General features: G+C 37.6%; 1 protein-coding gene across 1 annotated transcript in view; it reads left to right on the top strand.

The window, feature by feature from the left end:
• LOC114029975 (Fanconi anemia group M protein-like) overlaps positions 1 to 8768 on the top strand; it is an 89715-nt gene extending 80947 nt beyond the window's left edge. Inside the window, exons 22-23 of the mRNA XM_027844622.1 lie at positions 4340 to 4631; positions 8561 to 8768. Of these exons, the coding sequence (XP_027700423.1) occupies positions 4340 to 4631; positions 8561 to 8690 (422 nt within the window). The 3' untranslated portion in view covers positions 8691 to 8768. The remainder of the gene's footprint in view (positions 1 to 4339; positions 4632 to 8560) is intronic.
• The last annotated feature ends 11081 nt before the right edge of the window (positions 8769 to 19849 follow it).

Here is a 19849-nt window from a genome sequence, read left to right as displayed (position 1 = left end):
GCATTAATATTAATTTATGTTTCTACTAAATTTCATTATTTCAATGCTATTTAATGACAGCTATCATTTATTTAGTCCTTTAAGGTTTATATGATTTAATTGATTAGAAAAATGCAAATTAAAACATCTCTGAGGTACTGCCTCATGCTTATCTGATTGACTGATATGACAGAAAAGGAAAATAATAAATATTGGAGAGAATGTGGGAAATCTGGGACATTAATGCGCTGTTTGTGGAGTTGTGAACTGATCCAGCCATTCTGGAGAGCAATTTGGAAATATGTCTAAAGGGCAATACAACTGTGCATACCCTTTGACCCAACAGTATCACTACTTACTACTAGGTCTGTATCCCAAAGAGATTAAAAAGAGGAGAAAGGACCTATTTGTACAAAAATATTTGTAGCAGCTCTTTTTGTGGTTGCAAAGAATTGGAAATTGAGGTGTGACCATCAATTGGGGAATGACTGAACAAGTTGTGATGGAATATTATTGTGGTATAAGAAATGATGAACGGGGCAGCTAGGTGGCGCAGTGGATAGATCACCGGCCCTGAAGTCAGGAAGTCCAGTGTTCAAATCCAGCTTCAGACCAAACACTTGATACTTACTAGCTGTGTGATCCTGGGCAAGTCACTTAACCCCAATTGCCTTTAAAAAAAAAAGAAAAAGAAATGATGAGCAGGATGATTTCATCAAAACCTGGAAAGACTTATATAAACTGATGCAAAGTGAAGTGAACAGAAGCAGGAGAACATTGTACACAGTAACAGTAATATTGTACGATGATCAGCTGTGAATGACTTAAGCTATTTTCAGCAATACAGTTATCCAAGACAATCCCAAAGGACTCATGATGAAAAATGCTAACCACTTCCAGAGAAAGATCTGGGCATTTGAATATAGACTGAAGCATACCCTTCCTTCCTTCCTTTCTTCCTTTGTTTTCTTCCACAAGATGACTAATATGGAAATACGTTTTACATGATTGCACATGTATAACCTATATCAGATTGCTTACTGTCTCGGGGAGGGAGGGATAGAATTGGGAAATCAGAACTTTTAAAAAATGTTAAAAATTGTTTTTACATGTAATTGAGGAAAACATAGAATATAATTTTTTAAAAGTATACATGATTTACAAATATTACCTCATTGTATCTTCAATAACCCTGGATGAAGATTGATTGAGATGATTGAGATCGAGAAGATTGAGATGAAGAAATTGAGGCAAACAGAATAGATTGCCCAGGGTCATGCAGCTAGTAAGTATCTGAGATTTTGAACTCAGATCTTCCTGATTTAATTCCACCATTGTACCACCTAATTGCCAGAATCTCTTAGCATGGTGAATCCTAATTAATTTCCCAAGTTTTCAGTTTTCTGGGTAGGAACAAATGAACCAAAATTGCTAAATTGCTAACAAAAGTTTCAATGATTTGACCTCAAGTCTGAAGATGTTCAGAACTTTTAGATCTTCCTTACAATTCTCCTTTCTAGCTACCATACAGACATGTGCCCAGGATATCTGCAAGCTTGACAGGTGGGAAAGTCTTTTCCCCTTTTTTTGTTTTTGGAAGGGGAATAATTTTATTTTTATTGAAGCCTTTTATTGTTATCACATGAACATTTCTGAATATATTCCTCCCTACTCCATCAGGTTGTCCTATGTAACAAAGATTAAAAAAGAAAAAAATGAATGAACAAATCATTCATATCAGACAGTGTATGTCGTATTCCACTTCCATAATTCCCTACCACTGCAACATGGGGAGGGAAATGCATTTCTTTTCTTTTCTTCTCTTGGTCACTATAGGAAGCATTTAGTTTTGTTTTATTGTTAGTTTCGTTTACATTGTAATCATTGTATTTATATTCTTTTCCTGGTTCTGCATACTTTATTCTGTATCAGTTCATGGAATTCTTGTAGTATAGTTCTATACTTTTCATGTTGTTTCTTATAGCAGAGTAATCTGTTATTTTTATGTGTCAAAGTTTGTTTAGTTATTCCCCTAGGCATCTACTTTACTTACAAATCCTTACTGCCACAAAAAGAGGTGTTTTGAATATTTTGGTATAGGTAAGACCTACATCTGCATTTGCCCAGTACCTTCCCTTCTGCGAATCTCTTCTTTAGATCATCTAACTCGACCAAAACAAGTTTTAGCTCTACTTCCCTTTGTCTTCCTTCCCTGACAAGAAGAATTAAATAATACAATTACTTGTCCTCCAAGAAATTTTTTTTTTCACTTAACTTTATCCCTTGATCACTTTTTTTGTCCTGGGGCTGAGGGACCAATATTAACCCCTCATCTAGTAAAATAGAGGCATGGGTTTGAGGCTTTTCATTTGTTTTGTTCTGGACCTTTTATTTCATTGGGATAGAAAATGCCTGGTGAAAAAATTGTCTAGAGGAATTAATGAAGAAACAAGAATTTAAAAGTTCCTTGCTTTTTTTCTCTGACTTGGTGCGTTCGCTGGGTCTCTGCCAACCTCAATCAGTCTTCCTGATACTCTTAAACTCATTTAGAGGGAGGGAAGAGTCATAGGATTTACTTATTTTTATTTTTAAAAATTTTTGTTATGAGCGTGACAAATATCATTTCCATGCCAAAAACAAAAAACATTTAAATGTTTTATTAATACCTTTTTTTTGGTGTTACAAATAAAACCTCTCATAACAAGTACAGACAAACAAAATAAATGGCACACATTTATGGTGTCTAAATAGCTATGCCTCATTTTATACCTCTCTCTAGTCTATCACCTGTATGCCACTGTGTTATCCTGATTGTGAGGTCATGATACTTGAATTGTTTCTGGCTGCTTGCAATATTTTCTCTTTGACCTGAGAGCTCTAGAATACAGCTATAATATTCCTGGGAGTTTTCATTTTGGGATTCTTTCAGGAGGTGATCAGTAGGTTTTTTCAGTTTCTATTTTACCTTCCAGTTCTAAGATATCAGAACAGTTTTCCTTGATAATTTCATGGTTTTTTCATTCTTTTGATTTTGTTTTATTGTTTTTTGATGTCTCATGGAGTCATTAGTTTCCATTTTCCCAATTCCAATTTCAAGGAATTATTTTCTTCATTGAGCTTTTTTACCCTTTTCTAATTGGCCAATTTTACTTTTTAAAGAGTTCTTAGGTGTACTTTTTGTACCTCTTTTTCCATTTGACTAGTTCTGCTTCTTTTTCTAATTTTTATCCTTCTTCTCTTATTTGATTTTTAAAAGCCCTTTTGAGCTCTTCCAGGAATTCTTTTTGGACCTTTGACCAGTTCACATTTTTCTTTGAGAATTTGCATATAAATGTTTTGATTTAGTTTTCTTCTTGTAGGTTTGTGTCTTGATCTTCTCTGTTACTATAGTAATTTTCTATGGTCAGGTTCTTATTTTCCCAGCCTATTTCTTGACTTTTAACTTTATATTAAAGTTGGATTCTGCTCCTGGGGTGGAAGTATTGTCTTAATTTTCAGGGTTTTTTGTGCTCCTGTTTTCAGAACTAGTCCTGGAGATTTGTAAGTTTTCAGTTCTTCTAAGGTGATATGATCTAAGGAGAGTGTGGTGGTTACTGTTCTCCTGACCTATGCTCTGGTTTGTGAGTGACCACAATCACTCTTTTCGACCCTGGAAATGTGAGCAAGGTCCCTGCTCCCTGCTACTGCTCCTTTTTTTCCCTAGAACTGCACTCCAGAACCATGTATGGCCAATACAAAAGAGTCCTGCACTCAGTGCCAGAAAAAGGTCCCCTGTAATCTCCTTCTGATCAGTTGTCTGACCCCCTTACCATCTTTGGGCTGAGAGCAAAGCAGCAGCTGACATACATACCCCCATGCCAGCTGCTCACTTGTCAGGTGTGACCTGCACTGCACTCCACTCTAACTCCAGTGAGACAGACTTTCCTGCTGCTGACCTTCTAAGTTTTCTTGGGCTGGAAAATAGTCTTACCCCGACATTTTGTTGGTTTTGCCACTCCAGAGTTTGTTTTGAGGCATTATTTTAAAGTTGTTTGGAGAGGAATTCTGGAGAGCTCAGGCGAGTCCCTGCCTTTGCTCTACCATATTGGCATCGTCCCTCAGTTCAAATTCTTATCAATTTCTTGCCTTTTTTCAGGTTTTGTTGAATTCAGAATCATGACTATCTCACTACCTCTTCCTTTTTTTGTTCTCTTTAAATCAGAAGTGGAATTTCTCTAAAACTTCCAGTGGTTCTCACAGTAGTCTACTTTCAATACTGAGACATAAATTAGTGTTCTATTAATAATTTTAGTCATATTAATACTGTATTGTTCTTTTCTTTTGTTACTAATGTTTTAATATTTAATTTTTTTTTAATTAGGAGCTGCTTTGAAAGTATTTCAAAGGACGAAAAGCTATGATAGCCTTTTGTCTGCCTTAATTGGTGCTGGAATTCGAATTCTTTTTAGCTCCTGCCAGAAAGAAACTGCAGAATTGATTAAGGAATTGACTTTAGTAGAACAGAGAAAGAATGCTGGTATTCATGTTCCAATAGCTGTGAAAGATAATAAACGTGACATGTTCCAGTTCTATCTAAGTATTCCCAATATAAGCTATGTAACGGCTCTAAATATGTGTCACCATTTTTCATCTGTGAAAAAGATGACTAACAGGTATGTGTGCTATCTTACTTTGACTTTTTATTCTTCAGTGATTATTTAAAGCGTTCTCTAAGAAATTATTAGTCGAGTAAAATTTCAAATACCTCTTACTTTGCACTGTAATATTCCTATTACTTCCCAACACAGAAATTATGGCATATGAAATTGTTTGTCAGTCACTATGATTTTGTAGAAAGAACACTAGACCAGGAATGGGAAGATTTCTTTCAATTTTAATTCTAGCAATACTACTACTGTGTTTGAGATCACTCAACTAGTTTACTTCTCTGTTGTATCATTTTGTAAAAGTAAAGGGGTTGGATTAGGTGATGATCAAGCTTCCTTTCAGCTCAAAATTTCCATGATTCTAAATTGTTAGTACTTGCCAATATTAAGTTTGAAAATTAAGGTAAACTGAGAGACAGTGGTCTGAGCATGATCAGTTTATTAGGCTAGCAGTTACCAATATTTTGGGTCAGTGGCCTCTTTCTCAATTGCCAAAAACCACAAAGTAGGGCTTTTCCTTTTCTAGCTCATTTTACAGATAAGGAACTGAGGCAAACAGGATTAAGTGACTTGCCCAGGGTCACACAGTTATTATATGTTTGAGGTGGGGCTTAGTAGCCTTCATATAGTTTGGGGAAGTACAGGAGAACAAAGAACAGAGTTAGGTGGGAAAAACAATGCAGTCGGTTACAGGGGTGGCAGTGTCAAGGGGGTAAGGATAACATGATTGATTACTTCAAGAAGACCAGGCTAGGACCCTCTGGAGCTAGTAACTACTCCTCTCTGTCACAGAGGAATGTTTAACTGATTTATGGGATCCATCCACATATTGTAGACCTTGTTAGTGGACTTGAGTTAACAGACTCCCTGGCACCAAAAAAAAGGGTTTGTTAGGGAGGTAAGATTTTCTTTAATGGTGCAAGGACAGTGCAGGGACAGTTATCTCTTAGAGCTAGCTTTAGGACTTAAAGATAACACCAAATGTCTTGGTATTTTCCCAAAAGTTGAAGGTGGTTAACTGTTTTCTACCAAATAGTAGTTAATAGTTTTCTCCATTAATTATAACTATAAACTAACTCAGAGGGAAAGATAAATTCCTTAGCTCAACTCAAGGACGTAGAAAGGTGGCTTTAGGCAGATACAGACTCATTCACAAATATCAATACAGCATAAAATCAGTTATATTGTAGAATCGATACAGTAGAAATCCATACAATAGAAACTAGAGGTAATATTAATTTTTTTATCTTTTTACTAGAAAAACAGTAAAGCTCTCAAATCATAACTTTGATTAATCAATCTGGCAATTCATTCTGGGATTACAGGGAACAGGGATATATACAGCCACTCATCTGTATTCTGAATATTGGATTATTAATAGCACCTAGTCTGCCGGGGCCACATACACAAGACCTAAGGAGACATGGAGCAACTTGCCATATTATTGGTTAGATAGGTGGCCTTGGAATCAGGGGGAACTAGATTCACGTCCTGACTGTTGATCCTGGGCAAGACAATGTCTTAGGACTTAAGGTAACTTCAAGACTATAAGATGCAGAACAAGTATTTGTATTGTTGAGTGAGTTTCCTCACTGATAAAAAGAGAGACCTAAGAGTCTATCTCACTGCCACCCCCTTGGCTTTCAGACTTGTTTTTGTTCTTGGAAATAAAGCCACACATAACCTTAATCCAGGAAATCAGCCAGACCTAGAATGGTAGACTGATTCAATGGCTAGACATGCAAGATGGTTTGGCCCAGTAATTTTTCATGGTAACAAAGAGAGACTGATGCCTTACTAGAGGTATCAGTCTGAGGTGAAGAAATTACTCTGCTTCTATGAGCATGCCGATTACATAGGTGTCAGAAGGACATTTAAATTGATACTGTTTTTTGGGGGCTAGATAGCTTTACCTCCTAAACTCACTAATCACATGTGGATATTGCTGTTGTCACCTTCACAGAATGAGAAAGGGGCAGAGCCTGATTAATTTAAAACAGACCATTTAAAATGCTGAAATGAATTTGCTTAGATATGATTTCATTTAAAGGGGAAATGGAGAGACACACTCCCTATTTTTTCTTAACTCATCAGATGATGTAAAATGTTTATGGTGTCCTCCAAATTGGGGTGCACAGGATGATTTATGGGGGGGCAGGAAAATATTGCAACTAATATTTTTATGTAAAACAATAAAAAGTATATTAATTTTTAATATCATTTAGTACATAAGCAGCAGCATGGTGAAGTGAATAGAGAATTGACCTTGCAGTCAGAAAGACTTGGGTTCAAGTGTTGCCTCTGGCGATACTTTCCTGACTTTGTGAGCCAGAGCAAGTCACTTAACCTCTTAATCCTCAGCACTTTCTAAGACTATAAGTTGCATAGCAGGTGCCAATCTATTGATAGTTTTATGTCATTGAAATCACTGGTCCAGCTAAAAAATCCAGAATATTTACTCTGTGAGTTCGCATTGGCATCCATATGTCAGATGATATGTGTCACATATAGTATACAAGGTATCCTGAGTGAGGAGTTTTACAAACTTGGGGATTTGAGAATCACTCTTTCACTAGCTATTAACTTTCAGCTTGTTGTGACATATTGTAGTTTATGTGTTCCTGATTAAGTGAGTATATAAATTACCTGGTTTTAATTAAATTAACCCTTCATTAAATGGACAACTGGCTTAAAAAGTTTCCTTCATAGAATCCATGAATTTTAAAGATAATACTGTTAAAATTAGTTTAAGACAGGGGTGGGGAACCTGCAGCCTCAAGGCCACATGTGGCCCTCTTGCTCCTTGGGTGTGGCCTTTTGACTGAGTTCCCAGTTTTACAGAACAAATCCTTTTATTAAGGAGATGTGTTCTGTGGAGTTTGGATTTAGTCAAAGGGCCGCACTTGAGGACCTAGAGGGCCACATGTGACCTTGAGGCCTCAGGTTCCCCCCCCCCCCATATAAGAGAACAGTAAGAAAATGGCAGAGCTGACACTTTTACTCTTTTTCAGGCACATTGTGAGGTTAAAAACAATAATGTTATCATGAAATCTGACAAGAAGTTGGCCAAAAGTGTTCAAAATGATCAAGAATGTTACTCAAAATGTATATTTACATTTATTTTTGTTAATGATGAACTTTGTTCCAAATATATATTATGTTTTGAGGTACCAGCTAATGATAGTATGAAGGCTTCATGACTAACAAGACAATTAAAAACTAAACTTTTTTTTGGTCTGTCTACCTAATATTTATAAGTATTTTCATATCTTCAATTTAAAACATGAAAACAGAATTTTCTAACCTGTTTTAAAAAACTTCAGCAAAAGGATTAAGTGTGTTTTGAATCTATTTGCTAAAAATGTAAAAATGCAACATCTAATGCATTGTCAGAGAAGATGGAAATAGACTAGCTAAATTTCAGCAAAAAAACCTTTGAATTATTTGGATCATATTTCAAAATAAATATCATAATTTTGTAAATGCAGTCAAGGAAACACTCCATTTGGTACTTAGTTTTGTGAGCTTTTTTAGCTGTGATAGCCATTAAAAGCAAGTCTTAAAATAAGCTGAACTGAACTAAAGCCATACCTTTGAATCTCTTTATCACAAAATGTTAAATCAAGATTCTTTTTAAAATGATATATATTCAATCATATTGTCCTCACTAAAAATAATTAGTACTTATTTTTAAAACATTGCTTGTTTCATTTGTATCTCATCATTTAAAATTTCTTTATGTGCATGTTTTATAAGTAAAAAAATTAGTACAGTACTACATGTATATAATTTACAAATAAATATTTTAGAACATGTAATTTCTTTAGAGGCTTTTGTGGTTTTATTATTTTTTGTAGGAGAAGTAAGCATATTAAATGCTGTCCCCAAAAAAGTTCTTTTGTAAACATTGCTTTTTTGTATAATTTATTTTTCAGCTCTCTTGAAGAAATCTCTCTGAATGCACAAGTAAGTCATCAGAAAGCTGAGGAGATCTATCATTATATCCACTATGCCTTTGATGTGCAGATGTTACCAGACATCATTAAAAACGGTAGACTGAAATAAGATATATTGGAGCAAACAACTTAGGAGAGACTCATAAAGTATGTGAAAAGAAAAAGAATTCACATAAAACAAATATGCTTACATAATAATTTATTTCCATTTTATGGAAGAAATTGTGTAAATAAAAAAATGTTTCTCTTTTAAGCTAAATATAAGTATATATGTTATCCCTGGATTGTTCTTTTTTTTTTTAAGTACTCATAAGCACTTTATTTGGCTGAATATATTAAAAACCAGGATCTTTTTGTGAGGTAGAATCTTGATGATGAAGTACAGGTTGCTCCAGTGTGTGTGTGTCAGTGTAGGTAACAAGAGAATTGTCATAAAATTTCTCCAAAAATGGAAAGATTATCACTATTATCATGAATGGGTAATTGTTCCCCCAATCCCTATACTGTTGTCAGGGATAATTTTCATTGCAAAACTCAATAATTTGATAATTAACTGGAGATTTTTGTAAATAATGTAAAATAAACTTGCTGCAGAAGTTCTTGGCTCAGTCTATCTAATTAATACCAAATTTCCTCTCTTTTTTGTTGTTTTATTGATGCTTTAAAAAAAAAATCATTAGGACTTTTCAATGATTTTCTCCCATCTCCCTCTTAAAACAATTAAAACTACACAGGTATACAGAATAGTAGCAATTTTAAGTTGCCTGCCAAAGACTTGACCTTGTTACTCATCCTCAGTAAACACTAGTAGCTTCCTATTGCTTCTAGCATCAAATACTAACTCCTCTATGTGGCATTTAAAGTCCTTTCCAGCCTGGCTCCGATTTATTTATCCAGGCCGATTACATCCTATTCCCATTTCCCAAACCTGCCCTGCCTTCTCCTGTGACCAGATGACGAACCTGTCAACTTTGAAAGGTTGGAAGATAAAAGAATTCCCAGTGGCACTGGGAGCACAGTCCCCAGAACAGCAGTGACTTACAGCAGTGTCTACAATGGGTGCTAAGATATACAATGAGCACAAGTTAGACCCAGTGAGCAAAGGTAGCTTCAGAACTCTGTACAAGGCACTGACCCTCAGAGCTAGGCAGACAGCTCACTCCTAAAGGGAACTTCGTGAGGACTCCATGAAAGAAAAGGATTTTCAGTAACCAGGACCTGTGAATTTACCCTTTGACCAGATGTGTTCTTCATATTTAAACTCATTCTCCCCAGAGACCTTATGTACTTAAGAGGAGAATGCAACTCCAGTTTTTTTGGGGGATGTTTCTGAAACAACCATCCTTGCAATTTCTAAAAGCTAAATACCTGGAGGCTAAGTGATGGCAGTGGTTAGAGTGCTGAACCTGAAATCATGAAGACCTGAGTTCAAATCTGGCCTCAGGCAATTACTAGATATGTGACCTTGGACCCGTCACTTTACCTCTGCCTCAGTTTCCTCAATTGTAAAATGCAAAGTTCATGGTCTGACCAGTGTAGAGCCAGGAAGTTAAAGTGAGTAAATTTAATAAGTCATAGCATTTTAGATCTGGAGAGGACCACAGCTAATTCAATCTTCCCTCATTTTATACAGGAAACAGGCCCAGAGAACTGAAGTGATTTTCTGTTGACAAATAGCTTGATATAGTGACAGATCTGAGATTAGTGCTTTAGTCTTCTGATTCAGTCTAAAGGGTAGTAGTTTTGTAGTTAAAGGACCTAGTTCAAAACCTAATTTGATTATTTGTTGCCCATTTGACCTTGGGCAAATGAGTTAACTTTTCTTGCCCTCAGTTTCCTCATCTCTATTTGGCTCACTCTCACACTGATGAGTTAGGTCCCCAGATCATCCTCCTTCCACCCATCCACAGGAGGAAGGAACCAAGCCCAAGGTTTAAATGCTCTGCCTCCTCGACTCCCTCCCCCAAGAGACTCCTCCATGGAGTAGGTGGAGTGTTCTCTCTCTGTTTGCTGCTCACAAGAATCAGAATCTCTGTTGTACCTTGGGATGATATGTTCTAGAAGACGAGTTTCCTAAACTAATCACTCTTCCCATCCAACACTGCTTTTGTTCATTCAGTGGCTAGTAAGAGAAATCTAATTGTTCAAGGCCTTTTCACTCTTAGTTGGAAGACCTTTCATTGATTTGATTCAATTCAGACAAGTTAATCAACCAACATAGCTCTTACATAAAAACAGATTAAAGTGACTCTTCTATATTGCTCTGAGGATCTTTCCCCATCTAGAACCTATGATCTTCCCACAGCATTTTGCTGTCTTCTTAAGGCAAGAACCCTTTTAGCTTAAAAGGTAAGGATCAGATCAATTCTTTGCTGCTTGTGCTAATTTTGGCCTAACAACACCAAGAGAATAGGTTCTCCACCAGCCAGTGTCACACCATCCATATATGGAACCATCAATTACAGCAAATGGAGAAATTTTGAATACTGTGGATTAGTTCACTTACCTTGGCAGTGTACTTTCCAGGGATGTACACATAGATGATGAGGTTGATGCATGCATTGCCAGCTAGCTCTGTGTTTGGGAGGCTCCGATGGAAAGTGTAGGAGATGAGGATTGGATGCCAGGATACCAGACTGAAGGTCCACAGAGCCCTTGTGCTGACCTCATGGTTGTATGCCTGTGAAACCTGGACAGTATACCAGCACCAGGCCAGGAAACTGAATCGCTTCCGTATGAATTGTCTTAGGAAAATTCTGAAAATCACCTGGCAGGATAAGGTACTGGACACTGAGGTCCTTTGTCAAGCTAAACTGCCAAGCATTCAGACTCTACTGCAGAGAGCACAACTCTGATAGGCTGCCCACGTTGTTCAAATGCCAAACATACTTTTGCCTAAAAGACTATTTTAGGAATAACTCATGCAAGGCAGGCACTCACATGGTTGTCAGAAGAAGTGATTCAAGGACACATAGGCTTTGAAGAGCTTTGGAATCAATTGCGTGACATGGGAGACACTGGCACAGGACCATCCAGCATGGTGTGCCCTCATCAGAGAAGGCACTGTACTCTTTGAGCAAAGCAGAATTGCAGTAGCTCAAAAGAAATATGAGATGTGCAAATTTAGAGACATCTCCACTACAAATGTTCATGTAAACTATTTGTGCCTGACCTGTGGTAGAGTGTTCTGAGCTTGTATTGGTCTGATCAGCCACAGTCGGACACACTGTACCTTGACTCCGACATAGTGATATCATTTCCATCCTCTGACTATGAAGGATAACCAACCACGGGTCAGAATGGGGTGTGGATGGAGAGTTGAATTGCTTGTGGATTTCTAATGCAACTGTTTTGTTCTTTCAGATGGCCTTAGTTTCTTTAAAATAAAAAATTCTCTTAAATGCAGTTTCTCCCTTATATTAAGAGCCTGGCTCCATGTACCTAGTACCTTGTGCATGAGAAAGAGAAACTAAGAGAGTGTTTTCAATAGACATCTGAAGAATTGAAACATCACTATCAGTACCATTTCAGCTTGGTACCATTTGCCTGAGAGGTTATGTGGCTTAGAGGAAAGAGTGTTCCACCTGAGATCAGGGAAGCTACCACTGACATTTAACAGTTAGTTGTGGAACCATGGAACCATGGCCTCTTAGAGCTATAGCTGTATGATGGGAATAATAATATCTGCATGAGCTCTCTCATAGGAGGTAAGTGGCATAGTGGATGGATAGAGGAATTTACTTTTATCTACTCCCTTACTCAGGAAAATCTGTCTCCCTCAGACACTATCCGTGTGACTGTTCAATCTCCTTTAGCCTCAGTTTACTTATCTGTAAAAAGAGGATAGTGATAGCACCTACCTTACATGATGGTTATATCAAATAAGGCAACATATGTAAAGCATTTTGTAGACTTTACATTGCTATTTAAATGCTAGCTATTATTATGGGGAAAATGTTTTGTAAACTTTTTTTGTGTGTGAGGCAATTGGGGTTAAATGACTTGCCTAGGGTCACACAGTCTAGTATCAAGTGTCTGAGGCCAGATTTGAACTCGGGTCCTCCTGTATCCAGGGCCGGTGCTCTATCCGCTGTGCTACCTACCTACTCCTTTATAAACCTTTGAAACACTGTATAAATATGAGCTATTATCGTTACTTGCACTCTTGTTATTCTTTATTTTCTGTCTTTGTCTACATGTCTTTTTCTTCTCTCATGGGGTCATAGACCCATAATTGGAAGGGACCTCAGAGACCATCTAGTGCAAGTTGCTTATTTTACAGGTGAGAAAATTGAGGCCCAGTGGGTTTAGGTGACATGCCTTTTACTCTTTCATTCCCCTCTGGGCTTTGAGCCTCACTTCTTTCTTCATGATATCTCAGAAGATCTCTCTGTTCTTATGACCCCTTCCTATAATTGGTTAGTTCCTCCTGGCACTGCCACTTTGTGGAAACTGCCCAGGCAAGTATCTTCATGTCTTTATTCCTCTCTAGACTTCCCTTGACCTCTTTCTCCACCCCCACATCCCCTTTCCAGTTTCCTTTCCTGTATTGGCTTCCCTCTTTAGAATTTAACTCCAGGATAGGGGCTGTATCTAACTTTTTTTTTTTAATTCTTCATGGTACCCCACATAGTGCTGGGCACGTAGTAGGGCTTAATCAAGACTTGTTAAATAAATAAAAGTTATACTCCCATATCTCCACAGTTCCATTTCAGATGGGAGACTGCTTTAGAGTTCAAACCTGTCTCTGATGCTGTTTGTGTGACCTTAAGTCATAAGCATTTATTAAGTACTTATTATGTGTCAGGCACTGGGTAAGGCACTGGGAATATAAATACAAACCAATCAAAATTCAGTCCCTGTCCTCAAGGGACAAAGGTGCCCTACTCCCTACCATGTACTGAAAGCTTCAACAAAACTTAAATTCCCTGTAACCTGTTATACATCCTATGCCTTCCCTGCCTTGTTGACTTTGCTAATGCTCCCCGTGTCTAGCGATCGATCTATAAGAATAAAATTTCATTAGTCGGAGAGAAACCAAGTTGCAAGGTGGTTCCCAAGTGAAGTTTGGCAGGGAGGGGAGGAGGGACATAGGAAGTGTCAAGAAGAGCTCGATGACCCAGTGGGGTCAGTCAGAAGTGTTTGTGGCATGAGCCACACAGAAGGAGACTTTTAAAAACTATTCAGACAGAGGAAGAGGATGATTGAGGGACTCAGTACCGCAGGAGGCAGGAAATGGGTGGAGATGGAACAGGTCAGTCTCAGAATGGAAAAAGGAAATGTTTTCCTCTGAGCCGGAAGTTAACCCTCTCAGCAGCATTCAAGGAAGCCTCTGCAAATCCTGGGATTTTGCATGTTACAGATTGACAGATTGGAAGTCTGATCATTTTAACCTAGTTTTAGAGTGGAGGAGTGGGGAAAGAGTTGTTTTCTCCATAGTTAACGTTTGGTCAGTTTCGGGTAGGAAAGTACAGCTTTTGGACTTTGCTTGTTGACACAGATGTAGTTAGCATATATCACACATGTAAATGCTAGCTATACAAATTTATGTATACACACATGCATATATTTACATGTATGGATATATCATATAGAATAATTAACATTTATATAGTGTTTTAAGATTTACAAAGTGCTTTACAAATATTAACCCATTTTATCCTCACAACAATCCTGAGAGGTAGGTGCTATTATTTTAAACCTATTTTGCAGATGAGAAAGCGGAGGCAGACAGAGGTTAAGTGACTTGCTAATAAGTGTCTGAGGTCAAATTTGAACTCAGGTTGTCCTGACTTCAGTTCCAGGGTTCTCTCTTCACTGTGTCACCATCTAGCTGTCTTTTCCTCCTAGTTTCATCTTCCAGGGCTTAGCACAGTGCCTGGCACATAAAGACATTGAAAAAATGCTTGTTGACTTGACCCGCTGATAAGTAGAAATAGTAAGGAAAGGGAGATGTGAGAGCCCTGAGTAATCAGTCCTTTCCCTGAATAATTGATAGTGGACCAAAAATTTGATAGCCATTACATGCTGATTAGCTTCCAGGAGTTGAAGTTGTGGTGTTTGTAGATTAACTGCTTTTCCTTGGTATCAGGTCTCTCCCAGGTATATAGACTATGAGCAGACTGACCAAAGATTGTACGGCTTCTCTTTATTCCTTATGCAGTATCTAGTGTGATGTTATTAAGTAAAAAAAAAAAAACAAAAAACAAAAGAACAACTGCAGATCTTGTTGGAGAATTTGGGGAAAAAAGACATATATACTTACAATGTTTGAGACTGGGTCTACCTATAGGCAGGATAACTAGATAAATGCATTCTAGAGGTACTATTCCTCAAGTATTAACTCTAAAATGGAAAGTTGTTGTTCAGTCATGTCCAACTCTTTGTGACTCCATTTGGGGTTTTCTTGGCAAAGATACTGGAAGGGTTTGCCATTTCCTTTGTCATTTTTCCGATCAGGAAACTGAGGCAAGCAGGGTTAAGTGATTTCCCCAGAGTCACACAGCTAGTAAGTGTGTGAGGCTGGATTTGAACTCAAGAGGAGGAGTTATCCTGACTCCAGGCCTGGCACTCTATCCACTATACTACCTAGCTGCCCAGAACAGAAAGGCTAAAATTCTGTCTCTGATGCTTACTACCTGTGTGACCTTGGAGAAATTCACTTAATCTCTGAGCAACTCAGTTTCTTTATCTTTAAAAGGTGGGTGGGGAGGGGAAGTGAACAAGTATTTATTGAACTTCTACTTTGAACCAGGCACTGTGCTAAGCACTTTACAAATATTTTATCATTTGATCGTCTTGAACTCCAAACAACCCTGGGACATAGGTGCTCTGATTATCCCCATTTTAGAGTGGAGGAAATTGAGGCAAACCGAAGGTAAGTCCAGCTAGTAATTGCCTGAGATTGAATTTGAAATCAGGTCTTCCTTAACTCCAGTTCCAGCACGTTATTTACCACACCCCCTAGCTTCCTTTCAGAAATGAAGGAATAATCCTCATAATAACCTGTATAACAACACAACTGGGCCAGTAGGTGGCCCAGTGGATAGAAAGGAGGACCTGGAGTCAGAAGGACCTGAGTTAAAATCTAGATTCAGATTCTGACTAACTGTATGACCCTCAACAAGTCACTTAACCCTATTTGCCTCAGTTTCCTCCTTTATAAAATGAGCTGGAGGAAAAAAATAGCAAACCACTCCAGTTATCTTTGCCAAGAAAACCCCAAATAAGGTCATGAAGAGTTGGATGTGAGTGAACAATGATGAAAAGGAGGTTGGTACTTAAAACACCGAAACATGAGATAGTTCATGATTCTGCTGAATTGATGTTTCACCATAATTTAGGCTCTGCACTGTCAAGGTATATGTCTTTTTAAAAAAAATTATTTTTTGTTTAATTAACAAGCATCTGCTTTCTCTACCTTCTATATCCCCCTAGTGGAGGAAAAAAAAATGAAATCCCTGGACAACAAAATAAATTCTGACATTACTACATCCAAAAATTCAGGTCTCATTCTTTGTGTCTAGTGGCCGGAGAAGGATGAAATGGCTGAGGTTGGAACTTCCGAGCATATCAATTTAATAAGCAATGCATGCTAACTGCCCAACAATTTGGGACCAGTTGCCTTCCTCAGCTTTGGCACAAGGGGAGATAGGCTTTTATATATTAATAACAATCAAATGAAGCCAATTAATTAAAAAAATTAACCAAGACACAAAATTAGGTAATCTGATTTTTAATTGGAGGAAAGATTAGGGACTTTCTTAATTGGGAGAAGAAATCAGAAAAAGCATCGCAGTCTTCCCAAGCTGTCTATAAACAATCAAAGGAACATGGAAACAACTAATTGATCAATACAGATCCAATTTTCAAATAAGACTTATTAGTTGCTTGAGATGTATAATTGTGAAAAAACTCCTCGCATCAATCTTTGGATCTGACCAGGTTTCTGGTCAGTGTAACCTATGTCCTTAGTTGAGGGTCTCTTAGTAGCACGTAGAGGTTGTCCAGCTTCCCAGAAATTGTGGGCTAGGTTCAAGCAATGCAACAAAGTCCTCTCACAAATACCACAGTGAGTAAAGTTTTCTCACAAGACATAAATTGGACTAGGCCCATAATTGAATAGAAAGGGAACTGAGCTAGCTCTAGAACTGATGGAATAAGTGTGGTTTTAACCCCGTAAATTCTCTACAACATTTCCCTGTTAGGAGGTGGGCAACATTCTAATTCCTCTGGAATTGGTAGGTCAGTGAAATCATTGATAAGAGTTCCTAAGTCTTTCAAAATTGTTTTTATAATGTTAATTAGAATGTTAATTGTTTTCCTGGTTCTGCTCACTTAGCTCTTCATAGCAGTGTTCAAGTGATGTCTTCTCTCTTGCCTTGTTTCTATAAGCTTCAACTTTGGCACTTCAGTTATGTGAGATAAACCCCCATCTGCCATGTTCCTTTCCTCTTTTCCCTTTAATTTCTCTTTTTAAGATTGTCAAGACAAAACAAAAATCTCTCCTAGGCACTCCATCTTATTTGATCCCCTTTATGACCGTTGTTGACATTATGGTTCTTAGGGGATGCTTATATCATCCTCTCCCCCCTCCCCATTAGAATGTAAACACTTCCTCTTTATAAAGTCTTTTCCAATTGCTTGCTTGTATTCACCTTTTTATATTTCTCTTTCCTCTTGTGTTTGCATCTCAAAATTTCTACTAAGCTCTAGTCTTTTCATTAGGAATGCTTGGAAGTATCCTACAAAATAGCCAGTAGCATAGCATAAATAAATAGCAGCAGCATAATAGCATAGGCTTTTAAATAACGGTCCATTTCCCCCCCCCCCCCCCCCCCGTAGGGTTATACTCAGTTTTGCTAAGTAAAATATTCTTGGTTGTAAGCCTATGTCTTTTGCCTTTTAGAATATCAGATTCCATATTCTACAATTCTTTATAGAATAGTTGCTAAACCTTGTATGATCCTAATTGAAGTTCCTCATTACTTAAACTCTTTCTGGCAACTTGCCTGATTTTTTTTTTTTTCTTTAACCTGGAAGCTCTGGATTTTGGCTATGATATTCTGGAGAATTTTCATTTTGTGGTTTCTTTCAGGAGGTGATCAGTACATTCTATTTTTACTTTGCCCTCTGATTCTAAGATAGTTGGGCAGTTTTCATTTATGATTTCTTGAAATGTGATATACAATCTCTCTTTCTCTCTTCTTTTTCTTTCTCCCTCCCTAACCTCTCCTCCCATCCCTCCCTCCCTCTCTCTTTTTTTTTGTTCATGGCTTTCAGGTTGTCCAGTGTTTCTTAAATTGTCCCTCCGTGGTCTGCTTTCCAAGTCAGTTACTTTAGTTTGGAGATACCTTACATTTTCTTTGATTTTTTAATATTTCAACTTTGTTTTAATATTTCTTATTGCATTTCAGTTAGTACAAATGCACAAAGACAGGAAATGGAGTGCTAGGCTAGGTTATGGGTAACAGAGAATTGGGAGATTGGGCATAGCCACAATGAAAGGCCAGTTGATGGAATTATGGCATCAGGGGACCGCCAGAGACCTTCTTGATCAAGGGAGAGAATTCAAGGAGAATCCCTTAGACAAATGGGACCCAAATTCTTTTTTGGGTAAGGGGCAAAGGTCTCAGCTTGGGCCATACCCCATCATTGGGGGTCACTAAGGTGTTAAGTAGCAGAAGCAGTATTTGAAGCAGAAATCAAAGCCGCCACTAGATTAGAAATCAGAAGACCCTATCCATTATGTTAAGCTTCCTTTACTTGGCTAAAGGGGCAGTGTTCTGACTGTCTGGGTCATTGACCTGGCTTTGTTACTAATTCTTAAGGATCTTTGATTCCACTCCTCTGGGTAATCCCTTCACTTTGAGCTCAACCATAGGCTCCTTAGCAGATGGTTACATGAGCTGCTTTGGCCAAACAATTAATCAGCTGGTGGTCAATTTTCTAGGCATAAGCCTCTCTAAATTTATCTAAGCTGGTCCTAAGTCAACAGACACAGGTTGTCACAGACCCATATTTAAAGCCTTTCCAGCTTGGCTTTCCAGGTGGGTGTCCTGCTGGCATAGCTTTCTAGGATGACATATCAGTCAACAAGCATCTATTTAAAAAAAAAATGACACTGAATGCTGTGAAATTATAATAACCAAACGACTCCAAAGAAAAGATATGAGGATGTACTTCCCTCCCTCCCAGTATTTTTCCCCCCCGAGGTGGGGGACGACGGGTGTCAAACATTACATGTAATATTGAACTTGTTTGATATGTTGGTTAGTTTTCCTGAACTATTTTTTCTTTCTTTTTTTTTTTTTTTTGTTATAAAGGATGGCTGTCTGGGAGGTGGAGGGAGGATCTATTGGGTAATAAAGGTGATGTAAAAATAAAAGATATCAATAAACATTTAATTGTTTAAATAATTAAACATTTAATTTAAACAAATTCAGAAAACAAGGACTAGGTGCCTACTATGTGAATAGCTAACATTTGTATTGAGCTTTAAGGTTTTTAACCCACACTGGGGCCTGGAGTCAGGAAGATCAGAGTTTAAATATGGTCATCTCAGACACTAACTAGGCATGTGTCCCTGAGCAAGTCACTTAATCTTTTTGCTTCAGTTTCCTCACCTGTAAAATGGGTTAGCTTATTTTCTAGTGTGGTTGTGAAGATGAAATGATTTATTTGTAAAGTATCTGACACTGTATAAATACTTATTCCCTTTCCCCTTACCCTTAATAAACATTTCAATCAATAAACATTTATTAAGTGCCAAGCACTGGGGATACAAAAAAAAAAAAAGCAAAAGACAGTCTCAGCCACCAAGGAGTTTACAGTCTAATGGATTACATAGCTTGTCTCATTTGGGCCTCATACAACTCTGTTAAGTAGCAGGCATCCTTTTTTTTACATATAAGGAAACTGAGGCCCTTAGTGATTAATCCAGAGTCACCTCCACTGCAGTACTGAGTTATGTGGCAGTATAGGTTATCTTGTCCACTTGGTCAAAATCAAGAAGACCTGAGTTCAAATTTGGTCTCAGACACTAAGGGTGTGACCCTGGGCTAGTCACTTAACTTTTTTTTTGCCTCAATTTCCTCATATGTAAAATGGAGATAATAATAGCACCTACCTCCTAGGGTTATTGTGAGGATCAAATAAGATGATAATTGTAAAGCCTTTAGCACAGTTCTTGGCACATGGTGGGAAATACGTAAATGTTACCTATCATTATTGTTATTATTAAACAATTAACTGGCTCTGCCTCAGTTT

This window comes from Vombatus ursinus, unplaced genomic scaffold, assembly GCF_900497805.2.
Source record: "Vombatus ursinus unplaced genomic scaffold, bare-nosed wombat genome assembly UNPS02014945.1, whole genome shotgun sequence".
NCBI lineage: Eukaryota > Metazoa > Chordata > Mammalia > Diprotodontia > Vombatidae > Vombatus > Vombatus ursinus.
This window is presented reverse-complemented; position numbering and strand designations above follow the sequence as displayed.